This window comes from Pteronotus mesoamericanus, unplaced genomic scaffold (genome assembly GCF_021234165.1).
Source record: "Pteronotus mesoamericanus isolate MK-2021 breed Mesoamerican mustached bat unplaced genomic scaffold, CSHL_Meso_final contig_74, whole genome shotgun sequence".
NCBI classification, from domain to species: Eukaryota; Metazoa; Chordata; class Mammalia; order Chiroptera; family Mormoopidae; genus Pteronotus; species Pteronotus mesoamericanus.
The window spans coordinates 27,128,259-27,152,007 of NW_026555247.1; the positions used below are offsets into that span (position 1 = coordinate 27,128,259).

The window sequence follows — 23,749 nt, forward strand, 5'->3', positions numbered from 1 at the left end:
GTGTGAGAGCGCCTACCACGTGACAGGCGCCGCACTAAGCGCTGTATATTATCCCTTTTAGTGTTACCCAACATCCATAAGCAGCAGGAACTGCCACCACAGGTATTGGGGACCAGGGAACGAACGGCCTTGGAGAGGTTCAATGGCTTGCGCCGAGTTTTGCAGCTAGTGGCGGGAGGAGGACTCGGAGAAGGGTCTGTGCCATCTTGACGCCGCGGCCAACAGCCCCCAGTCCCTCAACCCTGCGCAATTATTGTCCTATCACGCTGCCTGCGCCCGTCGCGGACCTCTCTGAGTGGCAGTGAAGGAAGAAAAGTACCAAAGGGGCGACAAGGTGGCTGTCCCCTATCCGGACCCTTGGCCTGGGGCGCGGAGAGACCATTCCGGGGATGGGAGCAGCTTTGCACTTCGGAGAGGATAATCTTCCTACCCCAGGGATCGCGTCCCCAGCGGGCGCAGCGTATCGAGGCACTGTCCTCCGCTCCCACACCCAGGAGGGGAGAGAGAAGGATCTGGGGTTCCGGACTGGGCACCGGGAGGAAGTGCGGTGGCTGGAGAAAGGCAGGAGGGGGAGAACGCGAGGTGCGCCTGCAGAGCGTCCACGTGGTGGGTGTGTGGCGCTTTCATTCAAACTTTGGGAGTCTGGTTCCGGCGTCAGCGAAGGTGTGACCAATCAGGGTCGGGAACCGGGAATAAATTATGCAAATCACCATCTGGCGATGGGTCAGATGACTCCCCTACTTTAAAAAAACCTACCTCAACGCTAGTTCGCTGTGTGACAGTGGCGAGCCCGTGCTTCCCCGGCCTGCGGCGTGGGTGAAGGCAGACCTGGTTCTGGTTTAAGCCCCTTCACACTCCCTCTGCCACCGCCCGGCCGCTCAGGGTAGCCAAGGTTGCATTGGCCACTTTCTCCACTTTCAGCTGTCTAAGGCTATCTACCACTCCCGTGGAGAGAACGTGCCCACTTCGGCTCGGGCTGCTGGCACCTCGAGAGGTGTTTCGTTTTGTTTTGTTTCCCCTCCTTGTAAAAGTCCTGGTTCGCGACGGGTGCGAGGCGGGGAAGGATGAGAAACTCCGTTCTTCTGCTCTGCTTCTGGAGCGTCTATTGTTGCTTAGCCGTGGGAGGCCCCGCAACCCTTGGTCCAGAGGGACCGTTACAAGGTAATGTGCACTGATTTTTTTATTGACCCCCAACTCCTTTTCTGTGCCGGGCCCCCTCTGTCTTGCACACCCTTCCTCAGTCCCTCCTTGTTCCTGGGAAATCCTTTCTTTCCCGCTGCGCTATCCGTTTGCTCCTGCCTATCAGCCTTGAGTTCACTTGTTTCTTTGCGCTTCTGGCAAGGGCGTCGCTGGCCAGACTCGCTCTCGCCTCGCTCTCGCCCCACCCCTTTCCATTATATGGATGGGCCCCTTCAAACGTGCTGTCCGGTCAGCCCAGCTCGGTGACAGCAGCTCGTCAACCTTGCCCTCATCTTTGGACCTGGAGGTTTGCCGGTCTACATGGTTAGAAGGAGCTCTCTCACGTGGCGCCTGTCCTTCTTTCTATCGCTCTCTCTCGATGCAGGTGTTTCGAAAGTTAAGGTGGCAGGGAGCGTTTGGTGAGCAACGTGCCTAAATGCCAACCTCCTCCTCCCCAGCACTCTTTCCAGCCCCCTCTCGTTCTCTTCCTAGCTGCTAGCTTTTCTTCCGTCTGTCTGCGTTCTGCTTGGCTGTCTCTGCCACTGGAAGAAGCTGGCCTCGGTGGAATGAGGGTAGGGGCACCCAGCGGGAGTGCCAGGGGAACCCCTAAACTGCACCACGTTGTTTCATCTTCTGCTAGTCTGCTGAGGTTGGCCAAATGGTGTCCGTCGGCGTCAGCTTGTATACCGGTGGGAGGGTTAACTTGATTGAATGAATGGGAAGCCTTGCTTTACGTAGCGTGTGCCCAACTCTAGTGCTAATAGTGTGACCTGGGGTAGGGAGCTTCTCTAGCTCTTCTCCTGTCAAATGCTATTGTTCCCCCCAGCTTCCGTGTTCTGCAGTTTGGAGTATTTGTGGGCCATTTTGTTCATTCAAAAAAGTATGTACTTCATGCCAGTTTAGTGCCAGGCAACTTCTAGCAGCAGGTGGAAACCCCTGCCGTCAAAGAGCTTACATTTCAGTGGTGAGAAGACAGGAAAAATCTAGTTAAATTATATAAATTGTGCTCAGTGTTATGGGAGGTTGGAGGGCTGGTGGGAGAAGTTGGTGCAGTTTGAACCTGTGGTCAGGGTTGAGAATTTGAGAGCAAAAACTAAAGAATGAGCCACGAGGACATCTGGGTGAAGAACAATCACAATATTCCAGAGGTTGAAGTGACCCAGGCCAAAAATAGTAGGAATGAAGCTAGAGAACTCTGGGGTCAGAGAAGCAGTTGCTGAGGTGAACCTTTTATGTTAGTGTGTCGGTATATCTACCAGCCTGTCTCCGGAAGCCTTTTTTCCTGGAGTTCCCCATCGGGGCTTTGTGTGAGTGGCTATATGGGTGGAAACTGGGGAGGTGTCATGCTATTTATGTCCGTGGTTCAAACTTCTGCTGGTTGAAACTTGTTCGTTACTTGAACAACAAAGTTCTGTTCCTGTGTATTTAGATGCAAGTTCTGGAACTCTATCCTTTTCACATCTGGTACATTCTCTCCCTTCTCTACCCTCTCAGCTCACCAGCCCTCTGTCCACCATTCTGGTCTTTCTTTCTATGATTCCATTTGCTTCCTAAGTCTGGAACCCATGAAGCTCCTGGGATGGTCCTTTGATATCTTTCCCCCTGATTTCTAGGTGATGGGAGAATTTGATTTTCTAATTTTTTAACCTGTTACCAAGGGATGGTTTCCTAGGTGGCTGGAAGAGTGTTTGATGGGGTTCACTCATGACCATTGGCATAGTGTGGGGATTGCAGCACCTGGTGTTTAAAGGCCACAGGGACCGTCCGTGATATGGGCTATGGTTCGGGAACAGCGTTATCTGGGCATCTCCTCCCAGGCAGTGTGTCTGAGCGGTGCAGCTGGAGAGAGTGGTTTTGCTGCTTTTCTGAGTTTTTCCATGGCTTCAGTCACTTATTTAACAAACTAGAATGCCTGGCACATGCTGGGCTCTGCAAAGAGCACTGGGGAGGCGTGAGGTTCTTTGCAGTAACTGCTAGAATCGAGCGGGGACGCCAGGAGAAGCCCATTGTGTAATAGGTCGACAGTTTCTTATCTTGAATTCCAAACTCCCAAAATCTCTCAAAACTGGAACGTTTGTTTGGTAACTTGTTTGGCAGCAGACCTGGCCTTACCTGGCTTAAACTCATTTGGCAGCAAAACTGACAGGAACTGATGGGAGGCTATTTTATCATTTTCTCTTTGCCCTCAAGTTGCGAGTGGTCATGTATTTCCCTGCAGAAAAAGTAGTGTGGAATGCTCCAGACCCCACCGGGGGTGCTATATAATACACCCTGTATGTACTGTAATGCCTTTCTACAATCTGAAAATTTCTGAATTCTCCAGCTGGTCCCAAGCATTTTGGGGGAAAAAATTGACGACCCATATTTTAAGAGTAGTAACTTGAGGGAAGGAAGGAGAACTCCTTTTGATGGGGAAGAAGAAAGAAAAGCAAGAGAGATCTGTTTATTTGAGTCACAGTAATTAATACTATTGACTAATACTCTTAAATATAGACTGGATATCCCTTGTATAATATCTTTGCAACTCTTCTGGGAGGTGAGGAGGAAACATTCAGCAGATACAAAAACTAAGACCCAGAGGGGTTAAGTAATTTACTCAAAGTTGTACCAGAGCTATGGCCCAGACCTCTCATTACTCAGGCCCACTAGATGAACCAGGCTCTCTTCTTTCTCCCCAGATGAGCTCCACAAGTCCGAGGATGCACAGGCTACTGACAAACCCTCCGTGAGGTTCAACCTCCGCATCTCCAAGGACCCAGAGCATGAAGGGTGTTACCTCTCCTTTGGCCACAACCAGACCCTGGAAGACTGTGGCTTCAACATGACAGCCAAAACCTTCTTCATCATTCACGGATGGACGGTGAGCCCAGGGGAGGGAGCTCTGCAGCTTTACACGAGATCTGGTTTCTTTTGTTTTGGTCAATTAGAAAGAATACTGGTGCTTCCAGATTCCACTCGCTCTCCCCCCTTTCCTTGTGGGCTGCTTGTATTTCAGACAGCTGTGAAGAATGTAACGGGCACTTTGCTAAGGGGGCAATCGGGACTCCAGCAGGGTGGTATTTAACGCGGGCACACAGCGGGCTTTCAGAAAGTGGCTCTCCTGAGGGCAGCAGCCCAGCTCCACTGGCTCTTAAGGAACCCTCTAATTACACTTAATTACATTGGTCAACCACTGCCTCACGGGGGCCATCCCTCCCTAAGAACTGAGCTGAGCTGAAGGGGCTTGACTGGCTCAGAGAGTCTACGAGGAGCCAGCTGGCCTGGCTTGCTGGCCGCCGTTGGCATGATGCCCTCCTGTTTGCATAGAGGTTGCTTCCTTTAAAGGCCTTGGGGCTCTTTATGTGTCCTAGCTGAGCAATTCACATTGAAAGGTCCATGACAAACTTCCAGAAAAAAGGGTTTTAACACTCAGCTTCAGAAGCTTTTGACCAGTGAGGGATTTATTCATTCAAAAGTGACAGTCTGTAAGAAAATGGCACTATTAAGTGAACAGGTTTCTGCCTGGGCTAATTGGGAGGGGACATTCCTCTTCCTAATGATGAGAAATCATATCTGTTACATGTTTTCTGGGTCTTTAGGTCTATCACCAACTACTGGAGTTGGGCCTGGGGGGAGGCTGGGGAGGAGGTGCCTATCTACCTAATGTGAATGAAGAGGTAATTCAAGGCCTGCCCAGATATCTGCATCCCGCAGCCCACAATTAGAATCATGCGTTTGAGTCTTTTTAAAGCCCCCTGTCAAAATGCAAATACAAACTGCCTGGAACTTACAAATGGGTTGCATTCCAGAAAGTTCCTTTGTAATCTGTTTGGAACTTGAAATAGCAGTTTCCCATAGAAGCAAGATTGTAAATGGCGGTTGGGTTCCCAGGCCAGGCACAGACAATCTTTTTATCTAATTATGTGCTTGTGGAGAAGTTTACAACTGGACTTTGTCACCATTTATACTTTGTTTCTGTGGGAAAATGTGTTCTGAGTTCTAATTTGGGATTCCTGCTCTGAGGTCAGGAGGCCTGGCAGAGATGGGTTGTAGGGCGGGGTCATGTGTTCGGTTGACGCTCGCCTAGGAGACACCATTTCCCTGCATCTTCAAGAGAGAAGCTAATTCTCCAGGGCAACCCTTCCCAGCTGCCTTTGAATGATGGAGCAGGCCACTTGCCTGACTGTGATAGGGACTTAGGCTAACCTTAGGCCAGTAACCTCATAGTGGCTTTATAGGACAGTAGGGCAGCAGCTATGAAAGTTTTGATGAGAAAAACCAGGGACATAAAGAGTGATGAAAGCAAATAGTCATGTGCAAATGTTTGGTCCCTGAGCAGTCAAGGTGAAGATTCTGGAATCAGCTAGGGAGAGGACCATGGAACTGAATTTTATATTCACTAGGATTTCTAAACATAGGGAAGTGTGTGTGTGTGTGTGTGTGTGTGTGTGTTCTAATGTCTTGTTTTCTCTGCAGATGAGTGGCATGTTTGAAAAATGGCTATTCAAACTCGTGTCAGCCCTGCAGACAAGAGAGAAGGAAGCCAATGTCGTGGTGGTTGACTGGCTCCCCCTGGCTCACCAGATTTACACAGATGCCGTCAAAAATATCAGGCTTGTGGGACGGAGCATTGCGAGGCTGCTCGACCAGCTGCAGGTAACTGGCAATGGACGGGAGCCAGCTTTCATGAGCAGCATCTTGAACTCAAACCTTAGGAAATATGGGTCAGACAGTGTTACAGTGGATTTCGGATGTCTGAGCACAATCTTTGGAATTCAAATTGTTACTGAATTAACTACTTGAAATCTGGGACTTTTAGAGTGCCTTTTAATCATTGACATGTCTCTGGATTTTTCCTGTTTCTTTATTTGCCAGGAAGAAATTTTACCTTATGAGTCATTACTTTCTGATATTAGAAACACAGACTCTTGAGTTGGCTGGGAATGGCCAGGAGGCAGGACTGACTTGTAATCTTACAAACCTACTGAAGTCTGCTTTTGCCTCTGAGGGGTACCTGTCCTGAGATGGGGACAGGCATTGGTTTAAACCAAGGCAGCCTGTTGCCTTGTTTAAAAGATTAAGTGTGGAAAACACATCTAAAGGTTTTACAATTCCGGGTTCCTAAACAGTCCCTCAGTCTTCTGCCCAGGTTGTTTTGTGGAACTTGGTTCCTGAACGGTGGGGTCAAATCCCCACCCCTCCACCCCCACCAGCAGAGTGCCCTGTCAGGGTGCAATGCTTATGCTGGGGTCCGAGGCAGGCCGGAGGTGAGAGCGCAGCTCCTGGCGCCTAAGAGGGCGGGCAAGGAGTGTGCAGCTGCAGGCTGTGGCTGGTGCGTAGTCTCCAGGGAGTCTGGTGGCTTTGACCTCCACACTGCCACCCTCCCCGCTTAGATGCTGCCGGAAAGAATGGAAAACATGTAGGGCAAGGGTCAGGTATACAGCTTTTAGTCACAACCTGCTGCCTGCGCTTGGCATTTGCAGTGCCACCAAGTCCTTTCGACCTCCTCTTACCTGGCTGTGTTCCATCTGTGTTGCGTTGCCAGCAAAGCGAGCCATGTCCCTGAAAGCCTCTGTCCCTGGCTCCTGTGTCTCCTCCTTGTCATGATCGATCTGTGGAATGGCGGGTGGCTCTCTGGGCTCAGGACTACATTCGCGCTCACATACTTTTGTGCCTTCCTTCAGGAGAAGGACAGTTTTTCTCTTGGGAACGTTCACTTGATCGGCTATAGCCTTGGAGCGCATGTGGCTGGGTACGCTGGGAACTTCGTGAAAGGCACCGTGGGCAGAATCACGGGTAAGCTCTGCTCCCTCCACGAACAGCTGGTCCCTGTGCTCCCTGGCTCCTCTGACAAGCCGGCTTTTTGGAACCAGAGTGCTCCTGTGTGAGACAGCGGGAGTGAACCATAGAGTGTTAGCTTTGGAAAAAACCTGGACAACCTCTAATCCCTAGCTTTTCAAATGTTCTATTTAGTCACAGAGCCCTTTTTCTCAAACTAAACTTGTACGGCACCCCAATATATGAAACAGAAACAACGTTTGGGTTGAAGCTGGGCGTGTGGTGGGCAGTGTCAGCCTTGCCTTTTGGGCCTTCGCCTTCCCTGGAGGAATCGCAGGGGCCTGGAGCCCGAGGGCAACACAGTTTAAAAACCACTGGTCTGACCCAACAGGCAAGGAAACAGCTGGGGCCAGACAGCTAATAAGTAAAGCGAGCCTCCAAGCTTCTGGGACCCACGCCCCGTCTCCGCCTGTGGTACCTGGGACCTCGAAAGAATGAGCGGTGGATTCTGGTTTGAATTCTGCCTCTGATTTCTGTTTCATCTACCAACAGCTTCTTGGCAGTGTTTAGCTGGCGAATTTATTAGTGATAATGAACTGTTTAGAACGGATGATTAAACTTTGTCCTTGAAGAAGCTTTTCTGATATTAGCACCCAGATTGTCAATAGAAAATTGAACTTTGCATTTTGCTGAGCTGTTGATGTGAGAGTTTGGATTAAATAAAACCTTTAGTGACTGTGGAAAGTGGGAACAATTCTCTCTCTCATGTTGGGACCCCCTCAAATACTGCACGGGGCTTCCTCTTGGCTAAAATGAATGACACACTTGTTGCCCTGAACTTTTAGTCTCCTTCCAAGATTCTTTTGTCTTCACTCCCAACTTTCCACTTGCCCCCAAAATAGAAGGCAAGAGTTGATCAGTTTCTTTCCCAGCAGTGTTTTCATTTTGAAACAGGACTCAGGTAGAAGGGTGGTCTTAGCTGAAGAAAGATTTAGTGAAGTTAGAATATCAGGTTTCAGCAGTACCATAAGCTGGCGGGGTAGACTTATAAACAATATGCATCTGTGAGGTTTTAGTGGCCCTCTTTAGATCATTGCCCTGGGCTTAAGTCTAATGCATTTGTGCACCCTCACACACACTCACCTACTCCTTTAAATTCAATTATTTGCTTCAGCATAACTTGAGCATTTTATTTTTGATTAGCAAGGCAGCTGGGCCCGAGCTAAGAGGACAGTGATTGTGTGGCCACACATGACTGCTCATTAACCCACTGCCGGAGCAAAGCTGTTTGACCTCAAGCCACTCTGGGTCCTATTGTCTGAGCACCTCCTCCTAGCCCCAGCGCAAAGCATGATGTTCAGAGCCGGGCCAGCCAGTCTGGTGGGGGCCGGCACACCCCAGGCCCCACCAGGAAGCCCTTGGCAGTACGGGCAAGCTGCAGAGCTTCCCTTTGCTCATTTCTAAATCCTAAATGAGAGGGGGCTGGTGAGGAGCATCCCAGTTCTTTGCCCTGTCTGGGTGGCAGCTGCTGAGCTGCAGGCTTCGCTGGCAGCATGCTAATCAGTCCCCCGTGCTGTCTGCCTGGAGCATGGGGGCCGCACGTTCTGAGCTCGGCCGCTTCTTCCCGGCTTTTCTCTGTGGAGCAGGGGGCTGGGGTGAGCACGACAGGAAGGAGTGGCCTCTGTCCAGTTGCCAAGCAGCACCTCAGAGAGTATTTGGATGACCTGACATATGCCGTTGTGCATGTCTGATGGGGGAGGCTTGTGCACTTTGCTCTGCCCTCAGACTTTTCCTGGGCCTGGGAGCTAGGTGGTCCTGACTGGTAAGGGGACCGGGGAGACTATAGCTGGAGCGGGGTCCGGGGGCCACTGCTGCTGCTTTGCAGAGGCCTGGGGCCTGCTGGGGGACACCCAAATCTCAGTCTTGCTTGGATCAGAGAGCTGTGTATCGGGGTTTGCTCGGGTTTTACACTCTTAGGCTTCTGAGGGAATTCTGTGATATACTAGGGAAGAGGTCATAGATATCTAATTGAAATTTTATCTACTTATAAATAAATAAGTAAACAGATTTATTAATTCATCCAAGAAATAGAAGTTAAGTGACCACCCGGTAGGCTCTGGGCTGGATGCTGCCTAATGTCACACAGCTGATGTGTGACAGGTACTTCATGCCATATCTAAGTCACAGGGTGCTTGGGCAAGGGGGATCCTTTTGGCTCCATTGTACAGGTGGGGAAACTATGACTCTGCTTAAATTATGGGTCTAATATCTTGCATGTCACATAGCAGGGCTGCACCCGCCCACTGTACCACACTGCCTCTCCGCAGTCAGTAAAGGAGCTGTGTGTAGTGCAGCAAGCTCTGCCCTGCCAGGCCAGAACGCAGAAGTGTTCCTGTGTGCATGCGTGTGCACGGGAGTGTGTATGTGTATGCACGATCGTGTGTGTATTCCATTTGCTGGACAGAGCACTTTTGGAGGAGTCAGACTGAATGGAAGAAGGGGTGGTTCTTCATCTCTCTCTTTGGAGTTCTCCCTCCCATTCCTAGTTAAAAAAGTAATCTGTGCAGCTTTTCTGCAGAGTCTGTGGGCCCTGGCTATGTGTCAGGCCGGGTCAGTCTGGGTAGGTGAAGGCCCAGCCTCGCCGCCAGCGGGCCTGTCGAGAAGCCCTGGATGCCCGCATTCCTCCAGCCCAGCTTGGTTTCCATGGTGCTGACCGTCTGGTGGGGACTTTTGTTCACACCAAGCAAAGAGACCCTCTCTTATGTTGGTTGCAAAACAGAATGCTCCTCTGTATTTATTTTTTTTTCCTCCAGGGGACATGGCAACAGGCAGGGAGAGGCCACTTGTGTCAGTACTGTGGTCCTTGTTGCCTCTAAAACACGTCATTGTGGGCCGTTTTTGGAGGATGCTGTTTTTGTGCCATCTTTCTTTTGGGTCCCGGGGTGGGGATGAGCCCGCAAGCAGCCTGGGCTCCCTTTCAGCCTCTGTCTTACATACATTTATCTAAACTTCTGAAAACTGTTTACAGTTCTCATGAGTAACGAGTTCCACAGATTTACTCCGGACAATAGCTTTGGCTTTCGTTCACCCTGAAACTGCTCTCTCAGCCGCCCAGTGAGCTCCCGGGTTCGGTGGCCCTGGGGTCTGGGGAACATGGTGCTGTTGCCCACCTCCTCCTTTTTAGGGCTGTTTTGGTCATTTCTCCTCTCTGCCTTGCTGTTTCAAATCAGGGTTTCTCAGCCTTGGCTCTGTTTACATTTTGGGCCGGTTAATGCTTTGTTGTGGGACCTGCTCTGAGTATTGTTGGATGTTTATCAGCACCTACTCTTTAGATGCTAGTAGCTTTTCCCCGTTTCCCCCAGTTGTGACAACCAAAAATGACTCCAGATGTTGCCAATTGTCCCCTGGGAAGCAAAATCACTCCCAGTTGAGAACTGCTATTCTAGATTAAACAGACCCCCTTCCTCTGCTGTGAATATTCTCTTAATTTGTTTTCTCTGTGTCTGTAGGGCAAGAACCTTCTAAGTTGGGATGAATTTAGCTCCCGTAATTACTTGAGTTAGGTAATAAGAGCTAGCATTCGCACTGACTAGCACTTACTCTCATGTTATCTCACATAAGATGTATGAATTAAGATACTCAGGTTCCATTTTCCAGATGATACTGAAGTATGGAGAAATTTTTCAAAATCTGGTCTATAGACTACCTACTGTTAGGATCACCTGGGGAATAAATACGTGTTTCTGGGCTCCATACCAGACCTACTAATTAGAATCTGTGTGTGTGTGGCGGGGGGGGGACCCCGGGAACTTGCATTTTATAGTTTGTAAATTTTTTTTTAATGATTTTGCGTTCACGTGGTTCCAAAATTAAAAGATGGCGAAAGCCTCTCTCACGGCCGCCACTCCCTGCCCAGTTCCCTTCTCTGCCCTCCCCCGCACATGTGTACCACCGGGAACCGGCCGCTGGGCTGCCCTTCCAGAGTTTTTTGTAGTTACAAAGTAGAATCTGTATTTGTAACTAGCTCCAGGTGATATTTGTGATTTTTTTTTTTTCAAATGTGAGAACTAGTGCTCTCCACAGTGCTCCTTGCCTGTTCAATGCAGAAAGTTTTGAGGCAAAAATGTTTACTCTTTGTAGCTGCAAAATTGAGAAATTCTGGAGGCATGGGATATAGATTCTCAGCGTCTGATGTCCCCATCCACCCTCACCGTTCCACCCCAGGCCTGACCCATCACTAAAGGAAGGGGAAGAGTAAGTCCAAATGTAAATAGCTCAGTTTGGGGAAACTGAGGCTTCCCTCCAGAAGTGTAGGTAGCTTAGTTATTGTGTAAAAAAGCCCACTAATTTGAGGCTGTGGAAGGCTCTCAGTGACAGAACAAATGGGATGAATGGCTTAGTGTCAGCCAACCCGAGTTCTTTCTAGAACTGCTGCAGTTCTGACAGCTGGTGGTTCCTCGGAGCTGTGTGTCAGAGTGAAGCTTGTGGCCAGCTTACTAAATCAGGGGAAGTGTCAGGACAGGCAAAGGCATCAGAAGAAAGCAGAGATTCCTGGACTGCAGGCACTATGTGTTCCAGATTGGCTGGGCTCCGAGCTCAGTTCCATTCTTCACACTCAGACTGGACTTGACTTGGTGCGCCTGACGCAGTTGGTATCGGCTCCCCCTTCTACTATAGGTTTGGATCCTGCCGGGCCCATGTTTGAAAAGGCAGACATCCACAGCAGGCTGTCCCCTGACGATGCAGACTTTGTGGATGTCCTTCACACCTACACGCGTTCCTTCGGCTTGAGCATCGGGATTCAGAGGCCCGTGGGCCACATCGACATCTACCCCAACGGGGGTGACTTCCAGCCGGGCTGCGGACTCAATGATGTTTTGGGCTCGATTGCATATGGAAGTGAGTTCCTTATTTCCTGCTTCCTGGGAGGAAACATTTGACTCAGTTATGGCATCTCCTCCTCAATCAGCCAAAGCTGTCAGAGGTCCCGACCACATTTATCTTATTATTCCTACCTCCCCCTACAGTGGTCCTCAACTACTGTCTACCATTTCTCATCCTATAAGCCTGTGAACAGCCGCCCTGTGGTTTCTGCTTTGTCTTCTCATGCTTTGAGGTCCAGATTCTATTGATTAATTTATTTTTGTAACAAAAGAAATACATATTTGTTGAGTAAAATCAAGCAATATAGAATTGCATAAAACAAAAAGCAAAATTGCCCCCTTATCTCTTATTCCTGCTTCCACTCAGTTTTCAGAACTAGCCAATATGAATGAACAGTTTTATGTCCTTCCAGTCTTTTTGCTTTGCAAATTTATTTGTGTGTGTGTGTCTAATTACATTTGTCAAAATTACATTTTTCTACAACTTTCCCTTTTCAACAATAGCATATTATGGACATTCTTCAATGTCAGAGCATGTAGATCTTACCTTCCCATTTTTAGAGGCTGTGTGATAGTCTATAGCATGAATACTCTATAATGTATTTCTCGTAACATTTTACAGAGGTACACCCAGGATGCTTTCTCTAGTCACTTGTCGTTTGTCTTCCAAATGCCTGAGTTTATGCCCGGCAGGCTTGGGCGGAACTGAGTTTGCTGCTGAGGCGGATGTGTGGCCTCGGTGACTGCCCTCTTCCTGGGTTTCTCATTCACTCGCTGCCTTGGATCCTGGCAGCCTCACTGAGTCTTGGCCCCAGTCGGTTCTCTCTGCTGTGATGCTGTGCCCTTGGGTGTCCAACTCTGACACTCAGTGTTAAGACTGTTGCCCTCTCCCAATGTGATAATATGTCCAAGTAGCCCCTGAAGGACTTGGAGGTCCATGCAGGGTGGTTGAGCCCTGCCTCAGGGGATGGAAGGATGGCATTTATTCTTCCTTCCTTCCAATTTAAGATTTTATTTTATTTTATTTTTTAGAGAGAGAGGGAAGGAAGGGAGAAAGGGAGAGAAACATCCCTGTGTGAGAGCAGCATTGATCAGTTGCCTCTCCTCACACGCCCCCAACTGGGGACCTGGCCCACAGCCCAGGCATGTGCCCCAACCGGGAATAGAACCAGTGACCTCTCGGTTCCCAGGCTGGCGCTCAGTCCACTGAGCCACACCAGCCAGGGCGCATTTCTTAAGACTGGTGGTGTTAGTGAGAATGGGGTTTTCCTTAAGGTCCCAAGATTTACTTAAACTGTTGGCTTTAGCCCTGGTTACAAGAAATAATGAGGTATTATGCGCCAGAAAATCCAAGTTATACTTCTAACTTTGAAACCAACTGTCCGTGTGAGCCTGAGCAAATTATTTTGTGTTTATGGGCCTTTGGGTTATAATGGAAAGGAATAAACTAGAATGCGGTTGGCAAACATTTCCCCTAAAATGTCAGCTAGTAAATATTTTAGGCTTTGCAGGCCAGAGCCTGTTTCAAGCACTCCACTCTGCTGTTGTGGCACAAGAGCTACCACAGACAATCTATAAACAAGTGAATGTGGCTGTGTTCCAGTCAAACTTTATTTACGAAAGCAAGTGGTCAGTCTGCAAGCTGCAGTTTGCGGAGCCTTGGACAGGATGACGCCTAGCATCTGACCCATTCCCCTCATTTTGTGACTGTACAACCTTACCAGGACTTGGTGACTCCCACTGTCCCACTGACTTTCATCACCGCATTTAGTGCCCGTTACATGCACTCTGGCTCCTTGCCGCTTTGTGTGTGCTAGTGCTGTCTTCCCACCTGGTTAGGTGGCAGGAATGGCCTTTAATTCTTCTGCATCTTCATGGAAGCCTAGCACCACACTGGGCATTTTTAAGAATTACTCAAACAAGACTATAAACAGCAACAATATTCGTTATGATTGATGAGGTATGCAGTACTTATTTTTTTATTTTTCAATTACAGTTTACATTTAATATTATTTTGTGTTAGTATCAGGCGTACAGCGTAGTGGTTAGACAGTCATACACTTTACAAAGTGTTGCTTCCTATATTTCTAGTACACACCTGGCACCATACATAGATATAACAATATTATTGAGCATATTTCCTATGCTGTACTTTACATGCCCGTGACTGTTTTGTGACTACTCCCAGTTTTGCACGGTACTTACTGACTGAATAAGTGAATCATTGGGAAGTGGCTTATCTTGCATGGTTTCTGCCTCTCCCTCATCAGCATTCACAGAGGGGGTGAGGTGTGAGCATGAGCGCGCCGTACACCTCTTTGTCGACTCCCTGATGAATCAGGACAAGCCGAGCTTTGCGTTCCAGTGCACGGACTCGAACCGCTTCAAAAAGGGGATCTGTCTCAGCTGCCGGAAGAACCGTTGTAATAGCATTGGCTACAACACTAAGAAAGTGAGGAACAAGAGGAACAGCAAGATGTACCTAAAAACCCGGGCGGGCATGCCTTTCAGAGGTAACCCTCTGTCCCCGCAGTGCCCTGAGGTCTCTGTCTTTTCCCTCCTTCTAAATATCTCATGGAACAGGGCACACCCCAGTGTGGGAAGTGTGGCCGGCACAGTTAAATCAAATCATTGCAAATCGGATTATGTCGTACATGCCATCGGAAAGTTAATCTTCAAGAACAAATGGTGGGGACTCCTTTTGTGATGTGCATTATCACTCCATGATCACATTTAATATCTTAAATCTCTCTTCCATTTAACTTTTCAAAGCTGTTGCATATTTTGTTTTCTCATGTGGTCACTCCAAAAAATCTGAGATATGACCAATAGGGTATCAAAATGATATCTGCCTTTTTATAGCATGTTATAAAACCATGAAGTTTGTGGGTATTGGGGGAATTATTTTACATACTAGGAAATAAAGGCTCAAAGAGCCTTGGTTCTTAATTCTAGGCTATGTAGCAGGGAAGTAGCTGGGCCAGGATCCCCCAAAGCTCTCCTAAACCCCAAGTTTAGGGCTGCTACTTCTATATCCCAGTGGCCTTTTATGCCATTGGACAGAATGAGACCAGAGAGAAGCTGGAAGCTAGGTTGGACCAAAAAGATGACAGTCCCTAAAAACTCAGTGCCCCTAAAACCGCAGTGTGCTGGGTGACTTGAGTTTGGGCCAGGTTGCCCTGATATGACAGTCAAGGCTGACAAATGTCTTTGTTCTCCTGTCTCTGCAGTGTATCACTATCAGATGAAAATCCATGTCTTCAGCTACAAGAACACGACAGAAATCGAGCCCAACTTTTATGTCACCCTTTACGGCATCCGTGCAGACTCCCAGATGCTGCCGTTGGAAATGTAAGTCCCAAGCTCCCTTTGCTGGGGTGAGGACAAGTTGGTAGGAGAAGGAGAGGACACAGGAGCCTGTGAACAGTGCAGAGGAGTGTAGTCTGAGGGCCTGCGTGGTTCCAGTGGCCTCCGCAGCCCTCTGTCTTCCTGTAAGTACGCTCTCTACGACCAAGCCCTCCACATAAAACATTTCTGGGAGGGAAGCTCCCAGGATGAGTCAGCAGTGTGAGAAGCTGCTGGAAGGCAGAAAGTGCTGTTTCATTTTAGACAACGCCTGACATCTGAGGCTTTAGAGGATCTGGAATGTCGTGTCATCCCTGGATCATTTCTAATTGCCTGTGTGATGGGCACACAGTGCCCTGTATAGATTTACTGGGTACTCTTAAGGTACAAAGAGTCAGGCTGTATAGCGCTGGGGTTGCAAAGAAATGGCACCAAAGTACTGGCTCCCAGGCTCAGGGTCTTGTTGGGAGACCAGGTTTGTATGTGTATACTTGCTCACACAAAGCGGGTGAGGCAGGCTCCCCAAGTGCCAGATGGGAAGGATAGGTGGGAAGGGCCTGGGAATGTGCAGGGAGACAGGCGCCTGTGGGCCTAGAGGAAGAGGATACTGTTGAGTGGCGATGTGACTCTCTGTGCTTCTTCATTTCTGTTCTTCCTTGGACCCATGCCCCCAGAAAGTAGTGTAAATAGGGCGGCTCTCGGGAATGGTTTTGATAAGAAGGTGCGGTGCTATAGGTCAGCATGGTGCACAGTGAACTTCCGCCATGGTCCTGCCGGTGGGACATGGATGGGGGCGTGGGAGAGAGGCCTCCCCTTGTTTCACTCCGGCCTGTGGGGGCAGGTGCTGCACGGCATGGCAGTTTCCCAGGTGGCAGGGAGTGAGACCGGCTTTTCTCTCCCCATGTAGAGTGGAGCAGATTGGGCTGAATGCCACCAACACCTTCCTGGTCTACACAGAGGAGGACTTGGGAGACCTCTTGAAGATCAGACTGACCTGGAAGAGGGCTTCTCAGTCCTGGTACAGCCTGTGGAATGAGTTCCGCAGCTTCCTATCTCAACCCAGAAAGTCCAAGCCGGAGCTGAATATCAGGCGCATCCGGGTCAAGTCTGGGGAAACCCAGCAGAAGTAAGTTCCTCATGCATGACCCTTTTGGGCTCCATGTCAGTAGTGAGCAGAAGGCATGTCTTGGCAGTGTCCTTTCCTTTGCTAAGCAAGCACCTGCAGTCCTTTCATATCCAGAGCTGTGGGCAAAACCTCAAATATCTTTGCAAGAAAAACAAATTCCAGGACAAGTCCTCTGTCAACTTTTGTACCGTGACCACAGGCCCTTGGCTGAGAGGGGTGTATAAGTTGGGGCTGCATTCCAGCCCTTATTCTGTTTGCCAAGCCCTGGGCCGGCTCAGAGGAAGGAGCTGCTCCTGGACGGGGCTCTTCGAGAGCGCTGCCTCGCTCATCTCTTGCCCTGAGGCCCATGCAGCCACAAGTCTCTGCCTGCTCCCGTGCAGAGCAAACCAGACTACCGAGTCCAGGGAGCCCCCAGGAAGAGGTCTGTGGGAGGACCTGGTGTCCTTAGCATCCAATTTTCAGAGCATTAGACCTCTCCTTCCAAAGCTGTGAGTCAAGGTCGTGTGGCGAGTCTTGATGTCAAGTAAAAGAGAATCCTTGATGCCATGCTAGCTGGCAGTTTCCCCACGTCTGTTAACCACAAGATTGGCATGATAAATCCAGATCTTTATTTGTCAGCACCTTAAACTGTACCTTGACTCAGTGAGCAGGCTTCTCTAGGAGCTTTCTCAACAATGGAGGTGGGGGACTTGGCCAAATCCTTCAGCAGACCCCCGGGAGGTCACAGCCAGCCTTGGGGTGGTCAGAAGCAGCCTCTGCCTTCTTTGTGCCTCATCTGGCATTTTCCCCTGTTGGCATCTGTTATCTCTGGCACAGGGTGGCTGGGAGAGGAGAGGAGAGGAGGCGTGGGTTCCTTGCCTGAGTAATTTTGTTCTAGAAGCTTGTGAACTGGGGGAGGGAGCCAGCGGGGAGAAGCTGTTAGCGCAAAGGCTGTGGTCTCAATAATTGTGTCTCTTTCCTTCCCCCACAGTCTGTAAGTGCGACCCCTGCCGAGGGGTGTGGTAGCAGAAAGATGACCATTTTCATAAAATGTTTCAAATATAATAAACAGCTAAAACTTAACATATGTAAACGGTTTCCCATAATGGTTTCAGATCGAAGATTTTTCAAAAGTAGCACATTACAGGTAGCGTTGAAACTCCTTTGTGCCCTTAGCCTGTTCCATTCCAAACCAAATGTATTAATCTTCTAACATTAAATAATGTTCGTGCCTTTCCCTCCTTCATGATTTTTATACATTTTGTATTTCTGTTTGTATCCATACAGACATGATTTGGATGCTTCTAAAATTTATTAGCGGACGTATCCCTTAACAAGTTGCTTTTATTTATCCAACACTGTTTATGACATCTATCCAATGTATATAGATCTAAGCTATTTACATTTAACTCCTGTATGTAAACTGTCATGGTACAACCTCTTTACCATTGCTCTGTTGAATATTCCAGTCGTTGCTAATTTTGTGGTCACAAATAGCCCTGAGATGAACATCCTTGTGCCTGTGTGAGAGGGCTTTAGTATGAATACTAAAAAGTAGAATTGCTAAGTAATAGTAGGTGTCTTCTCCAACTTGGCTACGTACTATTAATTCCCTCTCCAAAGTGGTTGGACCAATTTTAGTATTAGCCACAGAATAAGAGTTCTCCTTTCCCCTCCTCTTCGCCTACATTTGATGGGACATTCTTGATATTCTGTTGGGTATGAATGGATCCCTTACTGTTCTTTTAAACTTTTTCTGATTGTAATAAGGTGAGTAACCTTTTTATATGTTTATGTACTGTTTGAGCCCAAACAGTAAATTGGTAAATGTTCTCAAAGCTGTTCTAATTAAGGTTTTGGTCCTTAGGGTGAGCAAGAGCATCTATTGGTCACAGGGTCATGCCAATCACCCACCACCAGGCGGGGGTAACCCACATGATTTGGCTGTAAGGGTTACTGTTGAGATGGTTATTAGACCACCGATGCTATCTGTGATCTTGGCTGTCCATTTCCCGAATCTTTGATTTTAACTCACAGCTGAGTCCACCTATGCTTGTCGAGGGATATTTATGAGCCCTGTACTGGAGTGGAGGCACCTCGAGTTCCTCCAGCCGAGGAGTTTACAGTCCACCAAAGACAGAGGAATCCACAAGCAATTCAAGACATTCCTTATTAACGCCATGTCATAAGAAGTAACGACAATAAAAAAAGCAACATTTATATAAGGACACGCTTTCCTATTAAATTCAGAGATGAGGGTCTCAGGCTGTCAGGGAGGTTCAGGGAGGCAGGCAGTCTTTTGGAGAGACAGAGAGGGAAGAACGTGGAAGAGGAATGACTGAAGGCCGCGCGAGGTGACTGATGGAAGAGGTCAGAGAGAGAGGCGGGATAGAGTGCTCGCCTGTAGAGGCAGCAGGAGTTCTGACGGCTCTCCAGACAGGGTGCGGCAGATGAAAGCTTCTCTTTTCTCCTTGCTCCGCCCACCTTGGATCCAGAAAGCACTCTCTGGCTACTACACAGCCACGTACCTTCCCCTCTAGAGTTTTGGTTACATCAGTGTTTCTTCTTCCTCCTAGATTTACGTTTTGTGCAGAGGACCCTGAGAACACCAGCATATCCCCTGGCCAAGAGCTCTGGTTTCACAAGTGTCTGGATAGATGGAGAGTAATAAACGAAACCAGGTAACATGGGACTTTCTCCTATGCTCATGGGGCACATGTTGACTGGCCACCTGGCATGGGCCTGGGCACCTGGGACATAGCAGCGAACAGAAGGGATATAAATCCCTTCCTGTGTGAAGCTGACCTTCTGCTGCAGGGAGACAGACAAAGCAGTGGAACATACAGGATGTCAGAGGGTGGGAACGCCCCTATGTCTCTTGTTCTTCCTGACCCCGTGGGGTCACTGCCATGGTCCTGGTGGAATGTCTTTCAGAACTAAATCCCTGGGGTTGGTGCCCATGCCCTGTCTTAGACTAAACTTCTCAGTGGCCAGAGCTGTGGGACATTCCAGGCTTCCCAGCTTCCTTCCGGGCACCAGGTTGGAGTGCGAAGTTGTCGGGGGTGGGGGGGAATAAAGGAGAACACAGAGTATAGTCCTGTTTTTTAGATTTTTCGGAAACCCAGGTTGGTGTGAGTGGGTGTTAGCGAGCAGTTCTGCCCCTTTTGGAGAGGCAGGAATGCTCGTCTGTGTCACGGTGAATCGGACATAAGGGTCATCTGGCTTCGGTGTCCCCTTGCCTCATGCTGGAGTCCTTTCATTTCAGAATGGAGGAAAGCTGCTGTCTCAAGGTGTGAGGCGGTGGGCACATCCAAAAGGGGAATTTGTCGTCCATCCTCTGACCTAAACGCCTGCTAGAGAGGAGGGAGGCTGGCCCCCACCGGCCCCCACCTTTTGCCCTAACCAAGGTCCTGGATAATAATGCTGCTGCCAGACGCCGAGCGCAGAGGTGTCCCCACCCTGCACTCAGTGCCTTCCGTACATGATGTCATTTACTTTTATCACCCATCCCAGGATGCTGGTGTTGGTGGCCCTGTGGACAGGTGGGGAGCCTGAGGCTCAGGAGGTTAGGCCAGTCTTTCCAGGTCCCCCAGCTGGTGGTGGCAGAGCGGGGATTGAGGCAGGGCCTGGTTCGCTCAGAGCCTGTGCTCGCTCTTGAGCATGGACGTTCCACCTCCTCAGATAAGGCACCTCACCTTGACCTGGGTATCACTTACCAAGTGGCTGCACCTGTGCTAGGGTCCCCTGTGATTAACTATGCCAACCCTGAGGGCTGGGCTACATGCCAGCTGCTCTGTCTCCTGTTCAGGAGCATCGGTGGGACCCCAGGCCCAGTGACCACAGGGCTTCTGGGATTCTCACACTGCCCATCTAATTAAGCCACTCAGTCTAGGCTCATATGATTTTGTGCTATAACAATAATTTTAATTTTTTATGTTGGTATTCACATTTATACCTTTCCTAGTACTTCCTCATCTATTAACTTCATTGATCTTGAGACAACCATGTAGAATGAAGATGTCTAGGAAAAATCACTGTTCTTATGATAAAGTATATATGATAAGAGATTTCTTTTTTCTCACTCAAGACTTCTGTAGCAGTTGAGAACGCGATAACTTGTCTCATACTATCTCTTTGAGGAAGCAAGTTGTTTTTTCCTTCCCCCAGAGGAACAGAAAACAATGGGAGCCCAAGTAATAAATTAACTCTAGGAAGTCATGACAACCCTAGACCTGTGTGACATCTTCAGTATTGTCTGCTGACCTGGACACTGTTCACCTCTTCACGGTCCAAGAGACCGAGGTTCTGAGAGGTTCAGTAGTGAGTCAGCGTAGCTGAGGCGATAGTCAAGATCTCTTGACTCTGTCTTGTTCGCTCCTTGCCATCCTACAGTCTCCCTTCTTTCTTGACCAAGGCGGAAGGCTTGTTGATGGTGCTCCCCACAATCATGCGTGTGCGTGTGTGTGTTCACGTGTGCAAGGGTCTTTTGTGTGTGTGCGTGCGCGTGTGTGTGTGCGCGTGCGCGCGCGCACCACAGGTGAGTATTGTGCTACGTAAGTAAACGCCAATGCTGAGGTGTATGGAGCTAGGAACCCAGAGAGGGCTCCAATGTGGTGGGGGAGGGGGAGAAAGAAGCACTCAGGACCTTTCCCATTTGTTCTGGGAGGGAAGCAAGGAAAAGAATCTGGTAGGTTTGTAAGACAGCTTGGTTGTGGTGTGAACAGGGCACACCTCCGATACAGGCTGCAGGTTTGCTAAGCGAGCTAACGAAGGCCACTCTAACCTGGTTCCTTTCAGGCAAACTGTGGAGCTTCTCTGAGGGTGCCCGCAAGGTCCCTGCCCTGCCTTCCAAGCACATGGAGGAATGTTACTGCTGAGGACCCACCTGATGGAAGGACCCCTCTCGATCTTGACCCTGGAGCACAGGGAAGAGCCTGCTTAGGGGGTTCAGGACCTTGATTCCTACAACTGGGACTTCTCGCCAGAGGGGACCGTGCGATGCTGTTCCTGCTGTTCCTGCTGCTGCCCTAGAATCTCTCAAAGGCCAGATCTGTGGCAAACAGCCAGCTTCCTGGGCCTCTCGTGCACACTGGGCTGGCTCTAGGACTGGATGAGCCTGTGCATCGCCCGACCGGGAGCCCTGGCTCTGTGCAAGGCTGCCTGGCCCACCCCACCTGAGTCACTGTGAGACCTTTCGGCTGGGAGCTGACTTATGTCAGGATGTCAGACCTGTGTCCTTGTCCACCCAGACATGGTCGATCTGGGGCAAGGCAGGGGCCCTCTTTGTTGGGGTTCACTGAACTGCACTGATCAATATCGGTTCCTTTTTTTTCGGTATTCTGTCCTGCTCCTTAACTCACTCTTGAAAGCACACGTCATTGGCTTTCTTATTTTTCTATTGCTCATTTTTTTGGATTGAACAAATTTTTTTTATTAAGCACTTACCCTTAATGGAGTTGAAATGTCTAGACTCCCTTCCAGTTTAGACGATCTGTGAATATACATATGTTGAAGGTACAAGGGACACTGGGGAGAGCTAGAGGATGGAAGAGTTGGGGACCCTGAGGCTTGCAGTGGTTTCTGCCTGTTTTTTCTCTGTTAACATGCATTCCCCCAAAGAGCGGCTTGGTTGATCACCAGCAGAGTAGCAAGCAGGTACCATACATGCTGGGGGCCAGATGGTGGCCAATTGCCAGATACAGTTGCTTTGGAGCAAAATGTCTTCTGTTCAGGGAGATAGACCGTATTACATATGTTATACACATCTGCTTATCCAGAGCCGTCTCCTGTCAAACAGCAGGTGCGAAGATTTAACCCAGTGTTTTTTCTTCCTTGGAAAATTGTTCTAACTCCAGCCCCTTTTCTTTGTTGAACTTCTACAAAAGCCTCCAGTTCTTCATTTGAATTAATATACATGATACCTGAGAAACCCTTTTGTACTTTGCAAAAGATTTTCACGTGGGTCACCTAAGTAGAGATTAACAACAGGAGGTGAACAGGGAAGCTACGATCCTCATTCCACAAGACTGAGGCTCGGTGAGGTTCAGCCGCTCAGCTCATAAGCTGGCAGTGGGGCCAGGTGAGGACTCAGAATTCTTGGAGGCAAAATCCACGACGTGTTCATCTCTGCAACCTCGTTAAGACCTCCACAGCCATTTCTCACCAGTTTGCCCTACATGTGACAAGTGAATATTTTCCAAAGCCATCCATAAAGCTGTAAGCCCTTTTGTTACTATGTAACTAGGAAAACTGTGCCAATGGGTTGGGCTTTTACCGATAAGATTTATTTGGAAGGAGATAAGATGCCAGATGGGGTGAAGAGTGATTTTTGTACTTAGGGTTTTTAAGGACACTGTTTTACTCTGTGCCAAAGTTGTATCCTTGTTCAATGCCCAACTTCAGAAGACATAACTAGTTGAGTCATAAGTCAAGGTATTTTCTCAATCCAATTGTGTGCTTCCTCTGTCCTTTCTATGACTGCTTTTTAGCCAAAGCAGAGCTTATATTACTGACGGTGCCTCCTGATTGCTTCTGACCTGTTTTTAGTAATGGAAGCCTTGGGAATCGAATCCTCAGTGGGTCCTGTATTTATACATTTGGCTTGAGAACTTATTTGTATATGACGATGCTTTTCTTTTTTAATGCCACGCAGAACATTATTTATTTCTTAAACATATGTAATGTATAAAAACAAATATATGGTTAGTTATTACTTTTAAGATTAACCAATTTCAAGATTAAAACATTTTAATAGTAAAAAAGCCCTGGCTGGTGTCGCTCAGTGGATTGAGTGCTGTCCTGTGGACCGAGGGGTTGCTGGTTCCCAATCAGGGCACGTGCCTGGGTTGCAGGCTGGGTCCCCACTTGGGGGCATGTGAGAGACAACCAATCGATATTTCTCTCGCAGACCGATATTTTTCTCCCTCTCTTCCTCCCTCCTTCCCTCTCTCTCTGGAAATAAATAAATAAAATAATTTGAAAAAATTTTAATAGTGAAATGATAAAAATCTACAAAATTCTTAGTGGTGTGGCAACTCAGTTCTTATAAGTGGAGAGACTTACGGCTGCTCAAGCCTAGGGTTTGACAAACAGTTACTTCAATATAAGGTACTGTCTCCATTTGATACTAATTATTGGTAGGAAGTGGGCAAAAACTCTTTTCACTAAAGAACAGGAAGAAACTTTATTTGGATCACAGTAGAAGTGCCTGAAGGTGGATGTTGGGAAGAGGAGGAAGGGCGGCCAGACGTTGGGGAACATTAGTGAGGATACAGGTTTGGTGGCATGGGACTCAAATAATAGTGACTTAAACCAGATAGAAGTTGATTTCTCTATTGTTTTAACTCCCAGCTGGTACTGAGGTTCTGTTCCACAAAACCCAGAGGGGTTTGGGCTCTTGGTTTTTTGCTGTCATCCCTAGGAAGTTCCCCTCATCCCTACAGGCCAAAGTGTCCCCCATACATCCCCTTCCAGCCTGTGG

The 23,749-nt window shown here is 48.6% G+C and overlaps 1 protein-coding gene across 2 annotated transcripts; it reads left to right on the forward strand.

The window, feature by feature from the left end:
- The first annotated feature begins 778 nt into the window (after positions 1-778).
- LIPG (lipase G, endothelial type) lies at positions 779-23,030 on the forward strand. 2 transcript variants are annotated; one of them, XM_054583627.1, is made up of 10 exons: positions 779-1,161; positions 3,858-4,039; positions 5,635-5,814; positions 6,843-6,954; positions 11,614-11,835; positions 14,090-14,332; positions 15,050-15,170; positions 16,072-16,290; positions 18,846-18,950; positions 21,067-23,030. In XM_054583627.1, exons 1-10 carry the CDS (start codon positions 1,065-1,067, stop codon positions 21,086-21,088), a joined length of 1,503 nt encoding a protein of 500 aa, XP_054439602.1. In that variant the 5' UTR covers positions 779-1,064; the 3' UTR covers positions 21,089-23,030. The 2 variants fall into 2 exon arrangements, with proteins under 2 accessions (XP_054439602.1, XP_054439603.1); XM_054583628.1 differs by lacking the exon at positions 14,090-14,332.
- The last annotated feature ends 719 nt before the right edge of the window (positions 23,031-23,749 follow it).

Bases quoted from the DNA above. Each gene is read 5' to 3' on its own strand.
- LIPG (XM_054583627.1), top strand. From the start codon at position 1,065: ATGAGAAACTCCGTTCTTCTGCTCTGCTTCTGGAGCGTCTATTGTTGC. The intron at 1,162-3,857 runs GTAATGTGCACT...CTTTCTCCCCAG, and splicing joins TCCAGAGGGACCGTTACAAG to ATGAGCTCCACAAGTCCGAG. The intron at 14,333-15,049 runs GTAACCCTCTGT...CTGTCTCTGCAG, and splicing joins GGCGGGCATGCCTTTCAGAG to TGTATCACTATCAGATGAAA.